We start from the raw sequence: 24,149 nt of genomic DNA, 5'->3' as shown, positions 1-24,149 counted from the left end.
ACTGTCCTTGTGCACAAGACCTGTTTTTCTTTTTTTTTTTTTACCTCAGCTGCAGTTCTCAGAAACATTTGTCTCGACTGCCTCCCACCTAGAGAATGTCTCAAAGACTCTAAACAGTATATGGTTTTGTTTAGCAATTAAAGGAATCAGGATTTTCTGAGAGCCAGCAGTCTGAAAGTCTCAAACAAAGAACCAAGTGTCTGACTACCAGATTTCCAACAGTTTAATTTAAATGCCAAATCCTTCTACTTAAACCAGACTGGGCAGCAGGGCCCACTAAGTTGGCTTCTGATGTTTAACACTTTTGACACAGCAGGGATTATCTCTGTTCTTACTGTGTTTAGTTTTCATAATATTTGGTAACAACGTTTCTGAGTGATTTTGTTCTTACTGCCAAAGTAAAATGCATAGGCCATTAATATTGCTAAATGACTAATCACATTGTAAGATGGAGATGACTGTTTTTTTAAGGGCCAGCTGAGTTTAGTCCTGTGAAACCACACGTCTCTGTACACAGTGGCCTCACAATCTTACTTTCAATGCAATGTAAGGTTTTATGTGACCTTCGTGCATACAAGCTGTTGCTCTGACTGCTCATTAAAAAAAGGGCCACAAATGTATACATTTTTTTTATTGTTACCAAACTATGAGGAAGAGGGATTTTATAAAAGCAAGCAGAAGACAGATAAACAAAATAAGAGAGAGAAGGTGAGGGAGGATAAGAGTAGAATTAAGTAAAGACAAAACTCCATCTGCACGCTGTAACTAGAAGATATTCTGTTTATTTATTTCTGTTTTTTCTCTGATAAGTTTTCCTTCTCTGATCATTTGGGAAATGCTGCTCTTTAGAGAAGTTTCTCCTGTGACCCAGAAAAGACACCGTTTGAAAAATTATTGGAAAATGTGATTGAAACATTGCCCAGGGGATTTATCTTGGAATACATTTGTAGTGTATTGTCACAGTGACAAGAGAGCTGTCACTGTTTGAAAGACCTTTTGAGTGAAGATGATCCAAATTTTAGTCCAAATATTTCCCCCTCTTTCATCCTGTCCCCCTTTGACCCATTCTTTAAATCATTCTCCCTCCCATCAACCTATTCAGAGTTGTAAGAAAAGATCGAAGACTTTTTCTGTACTTCTTTTGTTTCTTTTTCTGTTTTTAAGAGCACTTCCACATTTGCCAAGATAATCCATCCATCTGTCGGATGGGACGTATCACCGTGCTGATTAAATAGCATGATTATTACACAGGTGTGCATTAGACTGGTCATAATAAAACACTACACTAAAGCTTGCCAAAAATGGAAAAGGAAAAAAAATGGTGTTTTATTTTCTTGTATATGGTTTCTAAATACCAGTATGATTTTTCTGAAACACACTACAAATGCCAGGGAAGTCCACATTAAAAAAAAACAAAAGAAGAAATAAATCCTGTAGAATATGATATTTTCATGAGGAAAGTGGGATGGAAAATAAGCCTCTTACAGTACAGAAGATGTGGCTTTAAGTGCCCTCCAACACACTCACACATACACCCACTGGACTAAGTCCAAAAACTGATTAAAACACATCCTTTCAGCAGCACCTTGTTGATGTTGGTTAACCACAAAGACTACAGAGGGTGGGGATTGTGTCTCAGTATGAAGAGGAGAAATACCTCTTTACTTTGATGAAGCACCCAGTCATCTCGTTTATGGTCAGATAGATTCTTGTCATAGCTTCTCTCTTATTCCAGCTCCTTCACCTTCTCTTTCTTTCCTCTTTCAGATGAGATCCAGGAGACGGAGCCAGCAGAGAGACGGGGCACAGCAGCCTGTGGTGCAGGACAACAGTGGTGATGTCACCGTGACAGCTACAGCTGGGAAAACTGACAGGTGAGGACAAAGGTTAAACATCACAAACACAACATGACATACCTGCACTCATGCATGCCAGCTCCTCTCTAAAGTGTTTGTTTTTTACCGTTGACTGTGAATTTTAGCATGTTACTGCTAGTCGTCCATGTTCCCTCCAGATCTTTGTATACCATATACAGAAAGTGAGAATAGTAACGTGAACACCTGCACTCTAACTGTACAATTGCAATCAAATACATAAGGCCCACAGTAAGTCTTTCTGACGTTCATATTGTCATTCATTAAAGGTGCATTATGTAAGTTTCAGCCACCCAGTCCAACCAAGTTGGGGGCAGTATTCCACCCTTTAAATGTCAGTCTACTATTGTGTCCATACAAGCGCAATTTACAGCCATCAGTCATAAATAAAGGCAACTCATAACTGGCAGCATAGCAAGAATACAGCTGGTCAAAGTAAGGCTGGCTGCCTTATGATCTTCACATGTGACGTTTACTTGCTTATTTAGCTCAGTTTTAGCAGTGCCACAGTTACAAGAAAATAGTCACATTATGCCATCTGAAAAGTTGGCATGATATGATTGTAACACAACTATAAGCCTACAGTTTGTGTTGTCATTAGTTACACTGAAGATGTTTTGTTAAATAGCCCACGTTAGATATAACTCACTAGTCTAAAAGAAACGTTTCAACATTACATCCAGATCTTACATAATACACCTTTAACTCTTTAAAGAGGTTTAAATAGACACATTTAAATAGACTTTAAAGACCATTTCATGTGGACAGGGCAGAAAGGTGGTAAAACAGTCTGCGTCTGTCTTTAAATGAATATGAGTGATTCTTACAGTATCTGTTGTCCACAGCGGCTTCATACTATATGAAAAGTTTCTCCTTTAGTTTATTAAATCCCTGCAGCCGTCTGAAGGTAGCAGGACCCACAGAGTATGTTGATAAATCTTCAGCCTCTGATTTGACAGGCTCAGCACAGTGTCATGATGCACTGCCTTCCCATGTGTTTACCTTTATTAAATCATGCTGCTACTTAATAACCGCACGCACATCTACACACAGCTGACTGGTGGGCTTTACCTCATCACTCTGCCTTTTTCTTCCATTAACATATAAACAATTTACAATCTGAAATTCAGTATATTAAAGACTGAAGTAGTGCTGGATTGATGTGATCTCATAAACAGATTTACAAAACAATATCTCATATTTATTGTTGTAGTCACTGTGCGAATGAAACATAAAACATAAAAATTGTGGTGCTGTGAGTTTGTGTTGTGCCGCTCTGCAGCAATCAGACAAAGGTAGGATTTCCTAAAGAAGCGCCTTTACATTTGTTGAGCTGTTGTTGACATAAATTCCACACAGCTGCTTCAGGGCGATGAGACCACTGATGTGACTGGCTGAGAGTGTATTTATATATCACCACACCCTCTGATCTATATTCCTCTTCATCCAGCCTTTTTTGCACTATGTGCTACTGCACATGAACCAAAATAGTGCAGAGAAAATTAATGAGCTTGCACATGCAAAAAACACCTACACTTTACAGCATGCCAGGCACACTTTTAAACATGCATGTCCAAATGTGCCTTTTTAGCCTAGTTTATTATCATGTAAATGTGCACAGCAGAAGAAGAAAAAGTGGGAAGGACAAGTTATTAATTTTGACTTGTTTCTCACATGCTGTCACAGGTGCCTATATGTGCTTGTCAGTTTAAGTACAGATGGTTCCACACTGTATTCTGTGTTTGACGTCTGCGTCTTTAGTGGAACTCCATTATTTACCAATTGAAGTTGTACTATTTCACTGTGTCTTCAGGTATTGTCTCTTTGTAATAAAACCAGCTGGTCCTTCAGCAGCACTTAGAATTTCACAATAGTCTTCTAATCCTCTCATTGTAATGCTGTTTTTTCCTCTGAGAGGCACACTGCTCAAAACAAAAGGCTGTCACTCTTGTGTTAGTGTGTGTGTGTGTGTGTGTGTGTGTGTGTGTGTGTGTGTGTGTGTGTGTGTGTGTGTGTGTGTGTGTGTGTGTGTGTGTGTGTGTGTGTGTGTTTCCACCATGTTTATGCATGCACGTGTATGTGCGCGTGTTTCAAGCATACTTGTCATTCCTCACAGACTTGGCCTTTGTGTTTTGTGGTTTAGGTTGTTTTAACCAGGCTGTGGGGCACCAGGGGTCATCAGGGGTCACCTAAAGGATTATTGTAATTGGGTGGCAAATTAGTGTTAGACGATAGAACTGGACAGCGTTGTCTGCCAAGTGTTGACAACACAAGTCCATAAAAATAAAACCAAACAGTGACATCAAGACAAGTTGAAAGAGGTAGAACTCTAGAGAGGGAGTTATACATTTGAGTTAAAAACAGACACTTTATATATAAGTCTTTAGCCCTTTCACACATGGGATATGTATGATTATTGTCTGTATCTGTTAAGAATATAACTTTTGTTATCATCTGACCTTGTGTAAGTGTCTTTTATGTAAATGACCCTTACAGCTTTATTCAGCTTTATGGAAAGAGCCACAATGATCACACAATATATGGCCCCTGGTCCTCAAGAGGATAACAGCAGTGGGTTGAAAATTAATATTCGAAAAAAGAAAGGCCGTTTTCTTTTCTCTCACACACTGCATCATTGTTCCATTTTTTAAACTTATTTCACTGTTGGAGTCTTAATTAATGACCATTGTGAGGGCGAGGGACACTTGCTTCCTTCTCACTCAGTGACAGCCCTGCCACATTTTCTCATTAACTTTCATTATAAAGTGAGTTCTGCTGCCAATCTCATAATGTTCAACAGTGCGTGAGCATTTAATGACAAGACTAAAAGTTTGGACTCATTTAATTCCTGTTTCTCATATGCCATAAGTAAAGAGTTTTGCTGGATATTTATAATGTTTTGAACGCCGTCAATGTACGTCCAACAGAAGTGCTTGTTTTTGCCGCAGGCTTCGATTGTTATTCTAAGTGTCTGACAACAGTTTTGAAAGGATCTCCACAAAAATCTACAGTGATCATAAAAGAGTAAGATTTTTTTATTTCAACCATAAACAGCCCCAAAACTGTAATAGCTATACACACCAAACTCCTTTTAAATAAACATTAGCTTTATCGTGTATAGAGATATCACATTTTTACATCTTAACTGAGTTAATCAAGTCTTTATTTTAACCAAATCAGAGACAGTGATTGTTGGAACAGAGAAAAGACGAACCAAGACAGATTTGCGAGTTTTATTTTGCTTCTGTTGATTTTGAATGAAATGTGTTTTCTGATGATAAAATTACTGTTTAATTTAAGGTCCCTTTCAGTGGACTTAATTTGAATTGGCAGTCAGCACTGGCTCAGTTTAAAAAAAATGTTGTTCTGATTTGTCACTAAGACACAAATGCATGGAAGAATAAGGTACAGGTTGGAAAATACCAAAGTTACCCTGTAACTTAAAGCTTACTGTAAAAAAAAAGCTCTGCCTATTTATTTATTTATTTATTTAAGTAAAACAAAAAAAAACATAAAAACCTGTGGAACTGCCCATATTTCAGTTGGAGTAGGATAGGATTTAGGAGCTAACGGCTGCCACTCCAGACATCAAGGAAACAGTTTATCTTGTGAAGACTTGGATCATATCAGACTTTGCTAAGTGGACCCTGCTTCAGAGGGGTCAAAGTTCAGGGCTCAGTGCCCTTACTTAGCCTTAAGGGTCACACTACTTGAATACCACGGTCACTTGACATTATACCATGACCATGTCACATATCTCTTGCCGTACTGTATTGTCTAAGCATCTTGGCTGTCTATATGTCTTTGTCTCTGTTAGAATTATAGTCAGACATGTTGAATTTGTGAAGAAACCGGTAGACAAAACATGAAGTCAGCTAGAGGACGGGAGCATTTAAACAATAGTAGGAATGCTCTGCGTTCCTTTGTGGTATTTCCCTCTTTCAGATTTTCCCCTGTCCTCCTGCCCGCCTCAGCAGGTTTATATGCACCCTTACATGGACCCTACACACTTTGATAGTTTGACAGCTGGTGGCTTCTGTCCTCAGGTCAGGACCTAAAATCTGTCTTTGGATGATCTTTGTGACATATGACTTTGAAGTCCCAGGATCAGCATCATTTTAGTATTGAGAGCTGCATTACTCTTATATGTTTCTTTCATGTCCTCAAATATTAAGTTACAAACTTTGGTGTTATTTTATTCATTACATATTGGTTTTACACCTTTTACCTTTAAGATACAATGCAGCACTTTCATCTTCATATATTCAGAATACATAGTGTCACTACATGTTTTTCATCATTTGCTGCTTCCAATTCTTGCAGAGTTAGCAGTGCTCTCTCCCCACAGTGTGTTTCAGTGTGCATCACTGCACCCCCACCCCTGCTCTGTAATAAGCTAGCCACTATGCAGGTGTTGGTACTGTAGGCCGCACCTGTCCTGAGGATAAAGGGCACAACACATCACTGTGGATATACAGTAATCCCATCTGAGAGTTGGGAGAGGTGGTGATCCGGAGAGACGCATATTCTCTCTCGTTGTTGTTGGTGTTTTGTGTTGTCATTGTTTAAGGTCTTTTAAAATTTTAGAAACTTATAAGATGCGCAGATTGACCTATTTTATTTTGCCATTTTAAAAGTTTCATTTCAGCAAGAAGAATTTGGTGCCACCTAAATCCAAATAGGAAAATGAATGCTAAACATTATGAATAACTCCGTGTGATTTTGTTCCCAGATCAGAGCAAACCTTCAAGAGGACAGGTACAGGACCTTTCAGCAAGGTGGCCAGTCGCCGTAGCAACCACAGCCTTGCACAGCCCAACAGAGTCAAGTCCCTCCGTCTTCTACGAAATGGCAAGAACCCGCAGAACCAGACCGCTCCCTCCTCCTCTGTCCTCCCCTCTACCCTCCGTGCCTCTACCCTTCCTCCATCTTCCTCCATCCTGTCTTCAAGCCCTCCATCGTCCAGTGGTCCTCAGAGCGGTGATCAGCAGAAGCAGCCAGACACACCGAGGACGGCTCTCATCAAGTAAGAATCTCTTCTTTTTTCCAGTCAAATAGTTTGAAATAATAAGAGCTTTTTCACACTGAGAATGAAAACTACTGGCAGCTCTGCAACACTTTTACTGCTCTTAATGTGCCTGCTGTGTAATGGATAAAATCCCACATCACATCACCCCCCGCCCCCTCCACACACACACACACACACACACACACACACACACAGAGGAAAACATACAAATACACAGCAACATACAATATAAACAGTGCACAAAATCTTCATGTATCCATTCATCCACCCCTGCTCAGTGTCAGTGAGGCAGACTAGATGTTTAGTGCCACACCCACAGGACTAAGGACAATTTTGGTATTTCCATTTAAATCTCCCCACACAGGGACTGAATTATTTATCTTATATTTTAAGTTAAGGTGATTTAGACACATGCATCACTGAACAACAGATAATTGTGCTGCATACTTATGTGTACATTAATTGCTCTGATTAATATAGTGATATAATATTGTTAATATATAGATGAATAATCTTAACACAGTTGACTTTTAGAAGGATGATCGAGATTGCTTGGGGATGAAAATCACATTTTTCTGTGGCTATTTCCTGTGACAGTACAGTAAAGCAAAAAAAATGAAAGTTCTAAATAATGTAAAATTATTTTGTTGGGACTTTTCAATGGTATATATGGTTGTGTTAGTAGTTAGTTACACATCATACAAAACAGCCATTTAAACACATTAAAATTTGACAAAACAATCATTACTTATTACTATCTATAATTGACATCATACACAACATTCAGCATTTTTGGGTTGAGTTGTAAGATGGAACAGCCTTACTGGCAATTACCAATATCAAACTTGCCAAAAAAGCCCTTCTATTGACAGATGACGGATGTAGAGGAAAGCTGCAGTCAAGCTTAAAGTAAGTCTGGTAAGCAGAGTAAACCACATCAAACAGTATATCGAGTTTCACACCATCAAACCAGCAACTTGTAAACCTGTGTTAATCTGGTTTGAGGCTCTGCGTGGAGGAAGTGTGCTTATTTTACAGACAGCGACGCCCCACATCAAACATCTTCTCACTGATCAATCCAAAAGCTGCCAGAGAAACATTTTTTCCTTGTAGCGTGTGTGAAACAATTTGTTTTCAAGTGAGCTAATCTGATTCAGATCTGGACCTATTTATTTATTTATTGTAGTATTTTTTGTGTGTAATATCAAACATTTGGTTGAGGTGGTTAAATGACACAACAGAACATCATCAAGCTAAACACGGCTTTACAGCCTCGTAGCAGTGGTGATGCAATAGTAACATATTTCGTTTATAGTCTAACATTAGATTTTTACTACTGTAGATTGTTTTTACTTTTCAAAAATCCTAGAAGTGGTGTTTTTTTTTGTGAAGATTATCTTGTTGAACAAAACGTTCAATTTCAATTCAGTTTTATTTATAAAGCCCATTATCACAAAACACAGTTTGCCCCAGAGGGCTTTACAACATACAACATCCCTCTGACCTTAGACTGTCACACCGTCAAAGGAAAACTTCCCCAGAAAAACCTGTAATGGGAAAAAAATGGTAGAAACCTCAGGAAGAGTGACTGAGGAGGGATCCCTCTTCCGGGACGGGCAGACGTGCAATAGATGTTGTAAATAACAATTAAATTACATAAATGACAAAAAGGAAAGGGGGGGGGATCATAAACACTTGTTTGCCACAGAGCTTTTTTTCTGCAACAAGCCAAAAATCCAATAAAAAATCTCAAAGGCCTTTTAACAAGGGAACCAGGGTGATGTTAGTTTTCAGGTTGGCCTCCAGGAAAATGTTATCCTTGTTTCAGGCACCCTCTGTATCTTGGTTGATTATTCAGTAATAACTGAAACCTGTCAAGTTGTTGCCAAAGTGATAGGAAACACACAATGTTGGGAAATATAGCCACGCTGCTCAGTTTAAAAACAACCTTTTAATCTGTCACCATGTTAATGTTGATGGAGCAAGACTGGTAAATCATTAACCACAGATATTTTTGTCCAATCATAATATTTTGATTCTGATGAATGTTTTATATTGCTAAATGTCATATTTTTAACCACAAAAACAAAACAGAGCACCACAGCCAGGTTTCTGGGTGATTATCAGACTGATTGGCTTGTGTCATGCCTGAGTGTAAACACCAATAGTAAATGATGTGTTAATGATCTCTTTAATGGGTTTATGAGATGAGCATGTGTGAGCGACTGGCAGACAGAGAGAGTTAACCCTTCCTGTTGTGTTTTCCATAGCATTTTACAGCAGGGCAGGGTGGGGTCACCACAGCACAGAAATAGACCTGTAGTTTCCTGTTTAGTAGGTTACACACCTTCTACACAAGATGTCCCTCCCAAGAATCTCATGGGAGGTACAAACATCGACTATTGCCAGAACAACTTTTGTTATGCTTGTATGTACATTCCTGTTTGGGAATTTACATTGATAGATTTGTTTGTGGCTGAGTGAGCTGCCTGTGATTGAGTGAGTGATGTGCAGTTTTTCTCTGTGTGTGGGAAACAAGGAAATACAAATGACATGCACAGGAAGATGAGCTCAGCTGTTCCGTCTTCACCACCTCACTGATGGACAGTATCTGCCTGCTGGAGGCTTCGACACACCCAGACCGAAATTATTTTTCCACTTTCTGTAGCTTCCCTCATGCAGCAGGACAGATCAGAGGCAGGATACAATGAAGGGGAGTGAAAAAGAGATTTGTGGTGCAGTAAACATTGGATACTTAAAGGAAAGGATGGATGTCTTCATACACAGATCCACTTCTCTATTGGAGATTAGATGCATTCTTGCCAATGAATACAATTTCTCACTAACAAAGGAAAACAAGCAGGTACTTGGAATATATTGAGCCTTTTAACCACTATATTTATATTATACATCAAATACCTGCTAAATACCCCAGTTTTAAAGCCAATACAGAGTATTATGATTCCCCTCATGTATAAAAAGTGGATAGGGTTGATGATACTCAAAATTTTAGTGAATTTGCTCTCACTCACTCTTTTTGACATGGATTAAGCAAATTACCTTAATTATCCTGCTGCACAACCAACTGTCGAAGAGTCTTTTGCCAAGGTGAGAATATGCTCTCTAATCAAAACAAGCCAAAGACCCAAACTAATATGTGGCTTTTGTTTTTTGTTTTTTGTTTTTTTTTTTTCAACTTTCCTCATAAATAATCATGAAAATGTAGTATTTACTCTGAAACTCATCATGATATCAAAAGCTCATGTCATGACATCCTTAAATTGGACTCCCTGTCCCTGATCAAAATAAACAGGTCAAAGAATAAATGCACATAAAACGGGCATGAAAGGACGCGATGCAACCACAACATTGTGATTGCATGCCTTAGATGACTGGACTACTGGGTCACTCAGCAGTCATTGTTATTTTCTTTTTCCTTTCTTTTCTTCAGTTAGTATTAAGTAAAGTTTTAGAAGTATTAAATTGTTCTGGAACCTACTTGAGCTTGACATAATCCCAGAATTTAATGCTTATACGTCCCATTTTCATTGTGTTGTCTCAGCTCTGCCAACGCGCACGTGTTACTAGCATTGCGACAGGTTGGCAGGCAGGAAAACATTATTCCAAGTGCGAATCACAGTGATAATTATGACTGTCACTCTGCCAGGTAACCAGCTTAACCAGTATTCTGCCACTCAAACACACAAACACAGTCTTTTACACTTGAAAACACATTGGCATTGTCATTATGTAATCATTATTTTCTAGATTGCATGCTTTGTTCCATGTTGCGTGTGTTGTCTGTCTTATATATTTTTGCAGCTTGTCTATTAACTATAAATTATGCGTATTTTTATTGAACCATCATCAAAATCAACATTCGTGGACACACTGACAGAGAAACACACACACACAGTCTCTCTTTGGCATATTTTTACAGAAACAGGGTGTGTAAGGTTTCTTAATTAAGTCTTACAATGACATGGCTCACTTACTGAATTATTAAAGGATTTATTTTTAATCTCTTTTGTATTAAATTATAATAGACAGATATTCTCAGGAGACATAACAGCTTGTCATTGTGATCTCTGCTTCGGGAGTGATCTTGCTAAGAAGTGCTGGCTTAAAATCTATATCTGGTTTGTTATGTCTTATAATCCTTGCATATGTAAAGGGCTTAACACTAACTTTTAAAAAGTGGCGTCAACTTTTGGTTGCTGAAACTGAATATGATTGCCATTTTTAGTAGCCTTTTATTTTTAGTAATTGTCAGCTTAATAATGAAAATGTGACATAAAATAATAAACACAATTAGAAGATCCAGCAGATGAGGTAAGGATGTAAAGAGTTATTATTTTTTTGCACGACATAATAGGTGTTGGAAAGTACAATAAGGACCTTTCGGTTGGCATTAATTTTACAAATGGCGGTGTTCATCTGCCTGTAAATGGGTGTGTCAGCTCTTTCAGCCTCCACCTCGTTATGTCGTTTGGCTGCCAGCTTGTGTTGCTTCAGTTTTTAGGATGTGCTACCTATAAGTGAACTTGATATGTCACTTATCGAGGTGTTGTTTTACATGCTTTGCTGTGAAATTTTCCATCTAGCTCAAAGATGCCATATCACTAGTTAGGCTGTCCATGGATTCCAAACCCCAAAAAATAGTAGCCACCTTGCAGTAAAACATGATAATGAATGCTCATTTCAAACTATCAGTAATGTTGATAAGTTAATTTAGACTTTTTAGACTAGAATTTAGGCCAGTACCTTTATTATAAGGCTCAAATATGTTTTGCCGCTCAAGGCAGATTTTCTATTTTCTGGACCTTTTGACCTCTTTTGATTGTGTCTCTAATGCCTCCACATGCATGTAAATAAAACAACGTGCATTGCAGCATTGTCATGAGACCACTGTCCACTGCTTCTAGTTCTGACTTTAACTGTAATATTTAAATATCATCAATGTAAACAAATATTTACAATGTATTTTGGGGTGTATGCTTTGCATTTTATTGTCAATATTCTTTATGTTTTAAAAAGTGGTTGCCACTGATGGCAACAAACATCCAAGAATTGGCTGTCGATATCCCCAAATTGCTGCCAAGGGCAACTTGGCAAACATTACTGCCAAGCCCTGATATGCGAATTTGTCCACCTGGGCAAAAATTGTGAAGGTTAACCAGCAGTTTGGTTCCTTTGTATGAAGTCGATCATTGTGTGCAGGGTACAGAATAAAGTCACTGAACCAATTAGAGCTATAGTTTTTCCCACGTTACAGCAGCTGCACATATGTGACCCCTGCAGCCTGCCAGAAGTGTTGGGGCTGTGTGTGTGTGTGTGTGTGTGTGTGTGTGTGTGTGTGTGTGTGTGTGTGTGTGTGTGTGTGTGTGTGTGTGTGTGTGTGTGTGTGTGTGTGTGCGCGCGTGTGTCTGTGTGTGTGTGTGTGTGTGTGTGTGCGCGTGTGTCTGTGTGTGTGTGTGTGTGTGTCATTGACATGATCTGTCAATGCTTTCGTACTGCCTTTAATGACAAAGGCCAAGCAGTGTGTCCAGTGTAGGTGGCATGTGTGAGAGACATGGTATGAAGAGACAAAAACATGATTCATGTCTGTGCATACTGCATGAGCTTGTGTGTGTGTGTGTGTGTGTGTGTGTTGGCTGAAGCTTGTCATCTGATCCTCTTGGGTTGTAGGCTGTATGTTCAGCAGTGTGGGAGCCACTCTCCTGTCTTGTACTCACCTCTCATCTCCTCTCCCTGGGGAAATGTTTGTGGACACATGTTTTACGTAAATGCACACACACGCGCACACACACACACAAATCTATACCATCAGTCTATATTAACATTCTATACGTGATCATGTGTTTTGTAACATGGTTGTTCATGTGTATGCTGATGTGCCTTTGAGTTGTGCATGCTTCGTGTGATAAAACCCGATGCAAAAATAAACCTGATTATGGCCATATGCATGAAAAGTTCTTAATCAGGCAAATTCAAGCATATGGGTGGATGTACACACACATGCACACCACCTCTGCCATTGTTAAGGGAATCGTTAAGATGCAGGTGTAGTGGTGTTATGTAACACGGTGGTGAGGACACAAGACGGATGAGTGATCAAACACATACACACAGCTCAGCCTATTTAAAGAAACAAAGGAACAGCGGAGGCCTTACTGCAGTTTTTGGTGCTCAGACCAGCCAAGCGATACCTTCATTCCCCTGACTACGACAAACAAATGGCTTTGTTTTTTAATGTACTGTAGTTTAACATAAAAAGTCTAATTTCTTTATTTTATAATCTCTATAAATCCATTGTGCACTGTGTAATGTATTATCAACTCACTGTTTGGTTTCTAAATAGTGTAAATTACTGTTTTGTTTTGTTTTTCATCTATACATGAGATAGATTCTATCGGCAAGGCCTAATTACCCTATAGTAACGTGCAGAGTGGAAGACCTACAACTACAGATGGTGAAATACTTTAAAGAAAAAATGTTGGATTTTCAACAATGGTCCTAGTGTATAAATTGTAGCCAGTTGTAGAGATTTGGGAAACAGAACAGAAAAAAGAAGCTTCTTTAAGCTTTCCAAAGCTCAAATGTATCATAAATCTTTTTCTTTATGTTTCAAACACAGAAGATAATCCCCTGGATTAGCTCTTGTAATTTAGTGTGTATCTATCTAACTGTGGGGAAACTTTCCAGCTACAGGAATTAGCCAACCACCTTTTCTTTTGGAGCATTAATCAACATTTATAAGTTATCCTCTTGTTCATGCTGGTATTTTACTAGCGGGACCCCATGAAGATTAGCCACTGCCCTGGTAGCAACTAATAGGGATCCTTTTAAACAAATAAACAAATAAATATATTTCCTATAAAGGAGCTGTATGCAGCATTTAGAACATAAATATTGTGGCATATCACTATTTCCTTTGTAAAGATAAAGTAAAATAATGGCATCCTTATCAGCAAATGAAGTCACCCTACCTGTGTGAGTTGAACTCTCTGTTTCTCTGTTCATTGTTGTGGTAGATGGTCCGGTCGCATGTCGCATGTGCTTTTGAGTCCCTGTCAGTGTATCCCACTGGCTAGTTTCTCACTTGCGCTCTGCACTGTGCTAATATGATGGTTACCGCTGATATCAGGACAGAGAGGTTGCAAAAGCCTAGTGCCCAGTTTATGGAGTTAGCATGGTTAGCTGTTAGCCACTGGCTCCCTCCATCATAGATATGCTGTGAACATTGCATAAAGCTCCTTTGAGCAAGTTAAGCTCATTCTATAATGAACATTTTATAACAATGTGACGGGAGTAGCTTTTTCATGAGAACGTAATGCAATGGCCAAAAATGGGCATATCCTTTATTACACAGTTTGCCTTTCACCTGTCAAGCGTTTTATCACATGTAAACTTCAGGGTTAATTTTAAATATATATTGAGAAAAAACTGAGTTTGTTAAATTTTGCCGCCTGTCAGAGCTTTTATTTTGTATCTTTTTCTTGATACAGTGGAAACTGTGAATGCACTTGGGGCTCAAGGACCCATTATGCAACACAGAGACTTTTGTTGAGCAGCTTTCATCTCAGCTGCATGTACTTTAAAGTGATCTGGAAAGGCTTATCAGATGATATGGGATGTGAATATGCTCTAATTGAAAGGTTTTTGTTGCCCAGAAAGAGAAGCTACTACTTTCTTTATCAAATTTACTATAATTTTTGTAATTTCATGAAGACAGGAATAATTGTATCCATTACTGGCAATTTAATTATATTAAGACACTGTGATATTTGGTACACCTGTTCGTAAAACCTGTTGCATAATATGGCGGGCTCAACCAATGTGAAATGTGAGTGTTTTAATTGATAATGAGATCATTACTGCCCTTTTCTGTTGATGTGCTCAGTTTTTGTTTTTTTCAGATTTCATCAAATATGCATGTGTGCTCTCCACTTTGTGTTGAGCGCTGTTCTCTTGACACAATACACCACTGTAATCTTAATCATTCATGACATCACTCCAGATTTCCCAGCGATGGCCGGCTGTTGTTTGGTCTGCGTGTGTGTTTAAGCTGACTGCCACTGCAGCAGGCTTTACCCTTGTCAACGATAACATTCTTCAGGTCACACAGGAGTGAAAAAACAAGACTCACGCTGATACCCCACACTGTAGTGTTTGCTTGATCTAAGATTCAGCCTCAAGACTTACATAAACACACACACTATACTTGTTAAAGAACATGTTAAACCTAAGCCTGTATGTTTTGAAAGAGAAATACAATAGCAGAGGTGAATTAACTTTTTAAACTCTGGCTGAACTTTATTTCCCCTGAAGGTTTTGGCATTTGTCAACTCCAGTTTGTGGTCTAAATGTCTCTTTTTGTTTCCAAGTCTTCTTTTCATTTTTGATATATCTGTCCAAAACCAAGGTAACCTCTTATTAAACAGTCGCTTGTCTAATAAGTTATTATTATAGCCAATATAAAGACTACTCAGATTTCTTAAGCTCCTTACTATAGTTTAAACCAATTCAAACGTGACCACTTTGGGTAACCCCTTATCATGCTTGTCACATAATTACAGTTAAACTTGTACATGTATAAACAGAGTGTTACATTGAAAGGGGGTCAGCCTCAAGGCAGAGGTATAGCATAAGTGAATGGCAGCTTTGGCCCACGCCTTGCTGTTTATCTAGAAAGGTGAACAAAAGCCAACAGGTATAAATGTAAAAGTGAGTGAACCATGAATGGACCACACCTCGCTGTTTTTCTAAAAGCTGAATGAAAAGGGTCCCCCCCATGCCTGCAGTGAAAGGAAGTGATAAATTGAATAGATTAAAAATAAATTGCTGTGTGAGGTAGGCTTGTTGTTTATTTCTTTCAGTGCAACAAAGGGAGCTGTCATTGCTGATAGAAAAAAAAAGGAAAATGTATAGGTTTTTTTTTTTTGCTGACCCACAATCTTAATGAAAGGATTGGTTTGAATGCTAGTCATTGCAGTAAATGGAAAAGGTCAAATTTAATTACTTTCAAGGAAAAAGGGCCTTCAAGGTTAAAAGTAGCAAAGTAAATAGAGCCGGGATTAAAGGACAATGCAGATTCCAAGTCTTCTGATGCAAAGGGAATGGGGATGTTTTTGTGCAGCTATTCATGCAAGATTCAAGGATTTATTTATCACACTCTCATATTTCCCAGTATGCACAGTGAATCGCAGTGGTGGCATACTCTAGAGAATTTCCTTAAAGGTCAATGTTCAATAGGAACCGAGTCCATATAGCAACTTTGACAAAACATCTCAGCCTATAGGACACCTTGTATTCCTTCACATCTTTTGTAGCAAGTCTGGAGCCTCAACCAGCAATAGGGCCACGCAATCCAGTGGCAAAAAAAAGCTTGTGAAAATGCAGTCTTGATTTTTTGCAGATTTTATTTCAACTTTCTGCCCTCTGCCGCATGTCGTCCCCTCTCCCTCACCCTTTCATCCTTTCTCAAGCTGTCTTATCAAATAAAGGCAACAAAAAAAATGATAATGAGAAAATAACAATAAATGTTTGGTGGTTAAACAGCCACTGGAAGATGCAGCAATGACTCACTAAAAACAACTGGTTTTGTTGTGTGTTGGCCCCAAACATTGGTCTGTAAATTGGCCGGCATCTCGCCATGGTGCAAGCCCTCCATCAACTCCTCTACCTCCCAATGGCAAAGTCAGCTTATATACTGTGTCACTTTAGAAATGTTGATTTAATACATGTAAAACACACAACTGCAACCAATCTGTGCTTTGCAGAAACTTACAATACCAACACTTTCTTCTTGCGACTGGGCTTGGCCATCCAAAGTAGCACGGATGATCCATTAACCCGTTAATCTGACCTGGAAGTGACCATACAGTCACTGTGGGGATTATATTATTTGCAAGCATTGAAATGAAGCTTGTCATTACTTCCATAGACTCACTGATGTTGTCAGAGTTGTATTGGAACATATAGCATCTTAACACCCCTGTAACCCTACAAGATGTTAAACACAGCCCTGCAGAGTCAATTGCCTCTTTGTCTTGTTTCTGATTTGATATTTTGTGTTTGTAGCAATATCAACAGCAAGGTAGTTAAAATGAAATATAAGAACTATAACTTGACAATAACATTTGACAGAATGACTGTACTGACAAAGAAAAGAGCATCAACTACAGATATTCAAACACTAGAGAAAGTTATTTGATGGATATTTGAAAAGCAAAGAGAAATTCAAAAGAATCACATCTTTGTTTACCCTGTATAATAGCAGAGGAATTCCCCTGAGACCTCCTGCAGTTGAGGGAGTAGGACAATAAGTGAATGTGCTTCTACAGTAATGTCCCCCATCTCCTTGAGTTTGTGTAAGAATCAGACAAAAGATTCCCCTGTGGCTCCAAGTGTGGCAGTAATGGGAAAGGTAAAGTGAACTCGCTGATGATGTCTGTATCTTATTGCAAACTTGATCAATACGGAGTTGCCTAGAGGCTCAGAGATGTAACATAAGACATGTAGTAAAGGTAGAATTAAACTATCATTACTGTTAAGAGAACAGTGGAAACAGTGTAAGATATCAACTTACTACTAACCTACCCTGATCTACATTTTATTTGCTTTTAATGAACCGCATGCTAGAAGTCTTTAGTAACTTCCCAGGACTTCCTCTAGCCCGTATCTAAGATTGTATCTGGTCTCCGCTGTGTCCTACCTTGAACACCTGCTGGGGACAGGATGAGGGTGATGGGGCTGTAAAGGTTGGTGGTGAATGATAGAGTCTATTGTTTATTTGTCAAAGGCAGAGATTGTCGCTAAATTGCCAAATGAACATACCAATGTTAAATAAAAAGAACACAGGCAAGTTAAAAAAAATCTTTGACAGAACAGCAATAAGAAATCGCCTCAGTGAGTCCTCTTTCTAACCTATAGTACCATCAAAGAAGAGCCAGATACATGTTAAACCCAAAGCCCCCAATTCAACTCTCCTATAATATCTTCACGTCATTGTTTACCTGTTAACCCGCCTCTCTCCTCTCACAGAGGATGTTTGAGTTCAGACCTCACCTTAGGTCATTTCTTAAGTCATTTTTTGTTAAACTTGTTTGACAGTAACTGAGGTAAAGTTAGCTTCCAATTTCATCCTTTGATTTTATGTAGTTATCTCCAGTAAAGTCATGGAGTCTCACTTTATTGCGACAAAGATCTGCAAAAGATAACTTCATTGCCAAGACACATTCTTGTGCATTGCCAGTTGTAGTTTTGCCTATTGGAGTCCTGTCATTAAAGGTTTTGACATACATACAATCTCAGAACAATGCCATAACTCTGATAAATCAACTCAAACATGAATACCATCATAGAGATCTTAGTGGATATGCAGATTAGCTGATTAATTAACAATTTTGATAATTGACGTAAATGTTTTAGTCATTCATGAAGCAAAACTATGTGGTTCCAGTTGTGACCAGTACTCTTTAGCAGCATGTTGTACAGACATTCATGTTCGCCTCGGGATTAATCATGATAACTTTTAACTATACTTTTCATCCAGCGCCATCATTAAGTTAAAATTTTAATGTGATCCCTCTTTTGGGTTTATATCATAACTATTATATTTGTTGAGTGCTGATAAGCAAATGTTAGTATGTTAGCACATTGAACTATAGTTGTGAACTTTCAGACTGTTCTCTGTGCTAATTAATTAGAGATCATTTATATGTTTTTTTTTTTGTTGCTGTTTTTTTTAAGGGACCATGTACAGTTTAAAACATGAATGTTAGCCATTGGATGCACCGTACCAGATTATATCTCAAAGCATCTGCAGTCCCTCTGCAGGTCAGAACAAATACACAGCACAATGACATGACAAAGTTGTACAAGAAGAGGAGAAAAAGAAAAGACACACACAAGACAAATAATGCACACAGGATATAAAATGATACAAAGAAGACACAAGACAGACAATACAACAAAAAAACAACAAAAAGCACATCACTTACAAACTTTTTTATATGTTGAAACATTACCTGCTAAACATGAACGTTATCATTAGCATTTAGCTCTAAATTTTGCTGCGCCTTAATACATTTATATATCATTTTAAGCTAAATGTCTTATTAAGTGTTGTTCCCCGTATGCTAACTTGTAATCTTGTTATGAGCATTTTTTACTTTATTCCTAAATCTTACAGACTTATTAACGTTTAGCAGTCTTATTAATGTGGTGTCGACATGCTTACAGCACCATACTACAGGTACGCATTGTTCCTCTGAGGTGCATTTGACAGTGGTGTCAGGTGTCACTGATGCATCTCTGTGCTAACAACTTAGTCAGGGCAGAAAGAGCTGAGTAACTGAGCCCAGTTGGCGTGACTTGCCGAATTGCTGCAAAGGAATGGTTTTACTGGTGCAGCATATTATGGCTATCAATGAGTCTCTCTCCAGTTTCCTTTTCCTTACAGTGTAATTGAATTTAAATTATGCATGCTGTATGTCTGCTGGAGCAGAAAGGTAATAATCACTTTCTTTGTTCAGGTGTGTCTACGGCACACATGTGCATCTATACATGTGTATGCACGAATAGCAAAAAGAAGCAACCTGAGCTTCTGTTCAACTAACTGATGTGCCTGGCTAACACTTTCCCATTACTGTACCAGACACACAATAGACGTACAGGACTCTGTGTGTGTGTGTGTGTGTGTGTGTGTGTGTGTGTGCATGTGCGTGTGTACGTGCGTGTGTGTGTAACAGAGCTCTGCTCACCTGACTATGTCACTTCACCACCTTTGTCTAAATTATTCCCACCCCACTGTAGCGTGGTCCCAACTTGACACCCAGTCTAAATGTTTTAGCAGTTCCATTGTGGCTCTTTATGACTGGAAACTATATTAACTCAGCAGTTTGTAGGACTGTGGAGCAAACTATTTAAAGCTCTACATTATTTGCCAATGTGGAGCCAGTTTGGATCACTAGACTTGTGTTCATTTTTCAGTTCAGTAATTCCTGATAGACATGAATGTTATCATCGTCTTTTTTTTTTTGAGGTCAGAGGTTTGGAGGATGTTTATAACAGAGGCATGCCAGATATGAATCATGACTTAAACCTCAGTAGTGTTCCATATCCGTGGTGTATGATTGTTATCACGTTTTCACAGCCCAGAAACTAATCAGTTGACAATATCTGCAAGCTGAAATTTTTATGAATGCTTGTGTGTAAACAAGAAGGGCAGATTTTCGGGAATGTCTCTCTTTATCTATTGCATACTTTGTACGCAGATTTGCAGCTAAAATACTAAGCGCTGCCATACTGAGTAGAAGCAGATTTTTTTGGAGGGGTGGGGTAATTTGCTTCATGAATGTCTATGCAACATCCATCCATCTTGTCCTGACAAAGTTTTAAAAAGCATTGAATTCATAAACCAACCAACCAGCTGAGATGACTACATGGACAGTTGTTCATTTAGAAATAGCAACAGTGCCTTATTCCCTCAAAATTAAAAAATTGCCATTTTTGAATTTGTGTTTCTATAAAGATTAATCAAGTTTTGGTGAGCTTTAGAGGTGGGGGCTGGGATTTTTTTACTGCTGGCACACAGAGCCAGACGAGCTGTTTCCCCCTTCTTCCACTCTTTTTGAAGTCATTTTCATGGAGCTCCATACTTTTGACATACGGGCATGGTGTCCATCCTCTCATGCGTGCAACACTGTCAGATTACAGCCAGTATTGTTTTTCAGTTAAGTGCACTTTTCATGCATTAGCAGAGGTAACATGAGAGTGATGGATATAATGGCAGGAATGAAGGGACTGAATAGAGATCAAAGGTATATGTTGTAAGGAGGAGTTATTGCTTTTACAAGTCTCGGTGTCCACCTCGATGGGAGGAAACTGCATCTGCACACATGTACACAACATAGACTGTATGAAATAATGGACATAGCCACTGTGACGTAACCCATTGGTTTATGAACTCCAATTTTGAAGCCCAAGTTTGGCATTTTGGCTGTCACCATCTTGGATTTTAGGAGCCAGAAATGACCACATTTGGGCCAGGATGTGAAACTAACCCTAACACAAGCTGTTTTTTCAGCTGGCACTGTGCATTCAGAGCTTTGGTTATCTGTGATAATGCTAATGCAAAATGTTGCTAGCATAAAACAGGCTTAAAACCAATTAAACAAAATGACATTTCTGCAAAAACTACATATCAGTCTCAAAAAGCTAAACAAAACTTTTTAGGCAAATGAAATGTCAAAATTAACTTTAATGTAATGAAAACACACTGAAATAGCAACAGCTATGACTTCACCTATACTCTGTGAATCAGGGATTATGCCATGGTACACAAACCAAACAGATTATTCACCATGAAGGTCCTGCTCCAGTGACTGTGTGAACGCATTTCTGTGTGCTGGTGACAAAGATGCCCTTTATGTCTCATGTTTAGTATTACCTCTGTGGGTGATAGGGGGTGTATTATTCTCCTGCTGGTTTGTATTGTTTCTTCCGTTTGAGCCATATGTTGTCTTACTTTGGTACCATTCTGAATACTCAGGGAATATCCATTATATTAGGTGGACTTTAGTTTTTTTGGGTGTAAATGGGATTATCTAAGTTCATTTAAAGGCTGTGGACTGAATGGCGTGGGGCCCACCTCACTGGTTGCTCCATAGGCTTGTGCTGCTTACTGGCAGTGACTGACTTGGCCATACGCTTGTGTAGCATGGGGGCCGATGTCATGGAGCACCATTACCATAGAGTCAATTCTTCCATTGAATTACCTCCACAGACTTGTATTGTGGGAAAGCCAGACTGAGGCCTGGCCCCAGTGAATGGCTGTTTACCATCAGGTTGGGTCTGTCTGCAACCACATGCAGCTAAAGCCACCGTAGCTAACCTGCTCAGGGTAATCGCTGCACACTCATACTGACTCAAACACATAGTGAAGATCAGACCAATCAGCACTGACTCAGTCAAACACACTCGAGAAGAAACAACTCATATCTCTCTTTAAGGCACATGCGCTCCCCCCTCACACACCCTCACACAACAGTCTAAATCAGACATTTTAATCCAAGGAACTGTGAGCCGTGTTTATTTCATGTGGAGTCAATGCACACTGGGCTGTAAGTGGTTGATGGAGCAGAGTTAAGCTGCACTGACAATAATGATATGCTCACTTTGAGTCTGAAAAGGGGCTGTCATGTCGTGTGTTGTTGTTGAGATGACCAGATCCAGGGGTCTGCAGCATGAATTGAGCTTAAAAATAATAGACCCAAGGGTCGCTCAGCTATGAAATGTAATTGTGTGAAAAAATTAAATATCCAACAGGAAGGGAATCAGAAACAAGCAAGGAAAAGCAGGTGGCATCTGAAATGTTTCAGAGCTTTCAGCTTTTTGATTTAAACACTCCCATGGCCTCGATCTGAGAGGATGCATTTTTGCAGCTTGCTGCGCCTTTTTTGTTCTTATTTTTTCTGGACAAAGAGAATAAATATCTGCACACTGGAGTAAAGCTCCCAATATTTAATTGATTACAATAACATATTGGGAGCTGTACTCCAGTGTACAGATATTTTTTCTCCTTGTTACATTAATATGTAGTTTTATCAGGCACCTGGCCTCAAAACAGGTTGGATGTTTACACAACTACTCTGCTGAGCTTCGTCATTTTCCATGGGCAAACACGAAATAACCTTCAAGCTGAAATGGATTAAATCTAAACTTTAACTGACCACATTGTCCTGTATTTGTTCTCTGAAACTATTAATTTATTTGCCTTTTTCTTTCAGGGAGTTATCTTCGAGACATCAGGCCAGTGTCCCATTCAGGAACGCCAGAGAGTCCAAGATGATCTGACACTGAAGTGTGTTAGAGTGGACAAGTGAAGTGACACAATGCACTAATTATATTTGAAGTAAGTAGTTATGTAAATCAGATGATTTTAGTTGGACTTCAATCAAACTAACTCACATTAGGAACCTATTGCAGTATATGCCATGAGGGGACTCAACGTCCATACCAGCATACGAACTGCAGGTCATCTGAATTCATGTTTACATCCTGGAGTGCTGTAGAACCAGATTTCTACCTGAGGATTTGCTAGAGTATGTTAATACTTCTTATGTTTTTAATATATAGTGTAAGTTTTTGCATGCATGCATGCGCACATGTGCATGCTGCCCAGATCTATTTTGATACAACTTTGCACTGCAGTGGAGCTGTTTATTTTTCCAGTTGACCCATAAAAGCTTAAACATGACTCTGTTTTTATTGTCTTACACAGTTGGCACTAATAAAATATTGATAATCTTTTTAATGGTGACTTGTTATTTATTTAGGAGGATGTCTGTCCTGGACTGTAGAGCCGCTGTGCTTAAAGTGGGAGTATGGTGAGATCTCTTCATTCAGTTCTTCCTCAGTTCTCCGTCAGTTTTTTCACTGAGCCAAAACCTCACTCAGATCATATAATTATCTGAGTTGGAGCTTCTCATATCAAATGAGTCACAGCTAGACAGTGCTGACAGTTCTCACAGTCTGTTATGTTTATTACGTTTTAATTGAGTAAAAATGTTTTATGCTTTTGAAATTCAAATGTCAGTTGGGTTTTATCAGATATGCTCTAAGATAAAAACAGCGGTTGAAATGCTTCAGATGACCACATTTTACTGAGTGTGACATCTAGGGAACATACAAATACTGACAATAACATTCCTTGAACTTGAGCCTAAACAATTGCAGATGTTCGACTTTTTATTTATTTTTTTTTTTCCGAGCATTTTAAGTACTCTGGTGCATATTTTCATGTCCATGTGAAGTTACTGAGGCTGATATCAAAACTCCCAAAGAACTCTGCACTTCTTTGTTATTTTCCCTAGTCTGTCTCCTTTTTCCCCTCATTTCTACACATTTAGCAGCTTTATTTCTATTGCAGCCACCACATTAGCCATCATGATTTCCAATGGAAGGCGATGTAGGCGTGTTATGTGAGTGATAATGGAAAGGCAAGCCCCTTATACAATTTAGTAATTGCGGATTCAAAACTTCCAGTTGATCCACTCAACTTTTGAAGAGTTATGAGATACGATAACACCTCTTGTAGCGCCTGCTGCATCATACCTGAGGGAGTCACTTCCTACCAACAAGCACATCGCCATAGCTGTTTATAAACTGGCTACCTGTGCAGAGTACAGGGTAAAAGAGAAAAAGTTTTTTCAAAATTGTCGTGTTTCCATTAGGCATAT

General features: G+C 38.8%; 1 protein-coding gene across 1 annotated transcript in view; it reads left to right on the top strand.

Annotated features, from left to right (window-relative positions):
* The window catches only part of si:ch211-266k8.4, a 63,832-nt gene extending 40,640 nt beyond the window's left edge, over positions 1-23,192 (top strand). Inside the window, exons 13-15 of the mRNA XM_042496620.1 lie at positions 1,768-1,874; positions 6,607-6,900; positions 22,698-23,192. Of these exons, the coding sequence (XP_042352554.1) occupies positions 1,768-1,874; positions 6,607-6,900; positions 22,698-22,764 (468 nt within the window). The 3' untranslated portion in view covers positions 22,765-23,192. The remainder of the gene's footprint in view (positions 1-1,767; positions 1,875-6,606; positions 6,901-22,697) is intronic.
* Positions 23,193-24,149: the final 957 nt, after the last annotated feature.

The sequence above is a fragment of the Plectropomus leopardus genome, chromosome 11, assembly GCF_008729295.1.
Source record: "Plectropomus leopardus isolate mb chromosome 11, YSFRI_Pleo_2.0, whole genome shotgun sequence".
NCBI classification, from domain to species: Eukaryota; Metazoa; Chordata; class Actinopteri; order Perciformes; family Serranidae; genus Plectropomus; species Plectropomus leopardus.
The sequence above is the reverse complement of the archived record's forward strand: the minus strand, read 5'-3'. Positions and strand labels throughout refer to the sequence as shown.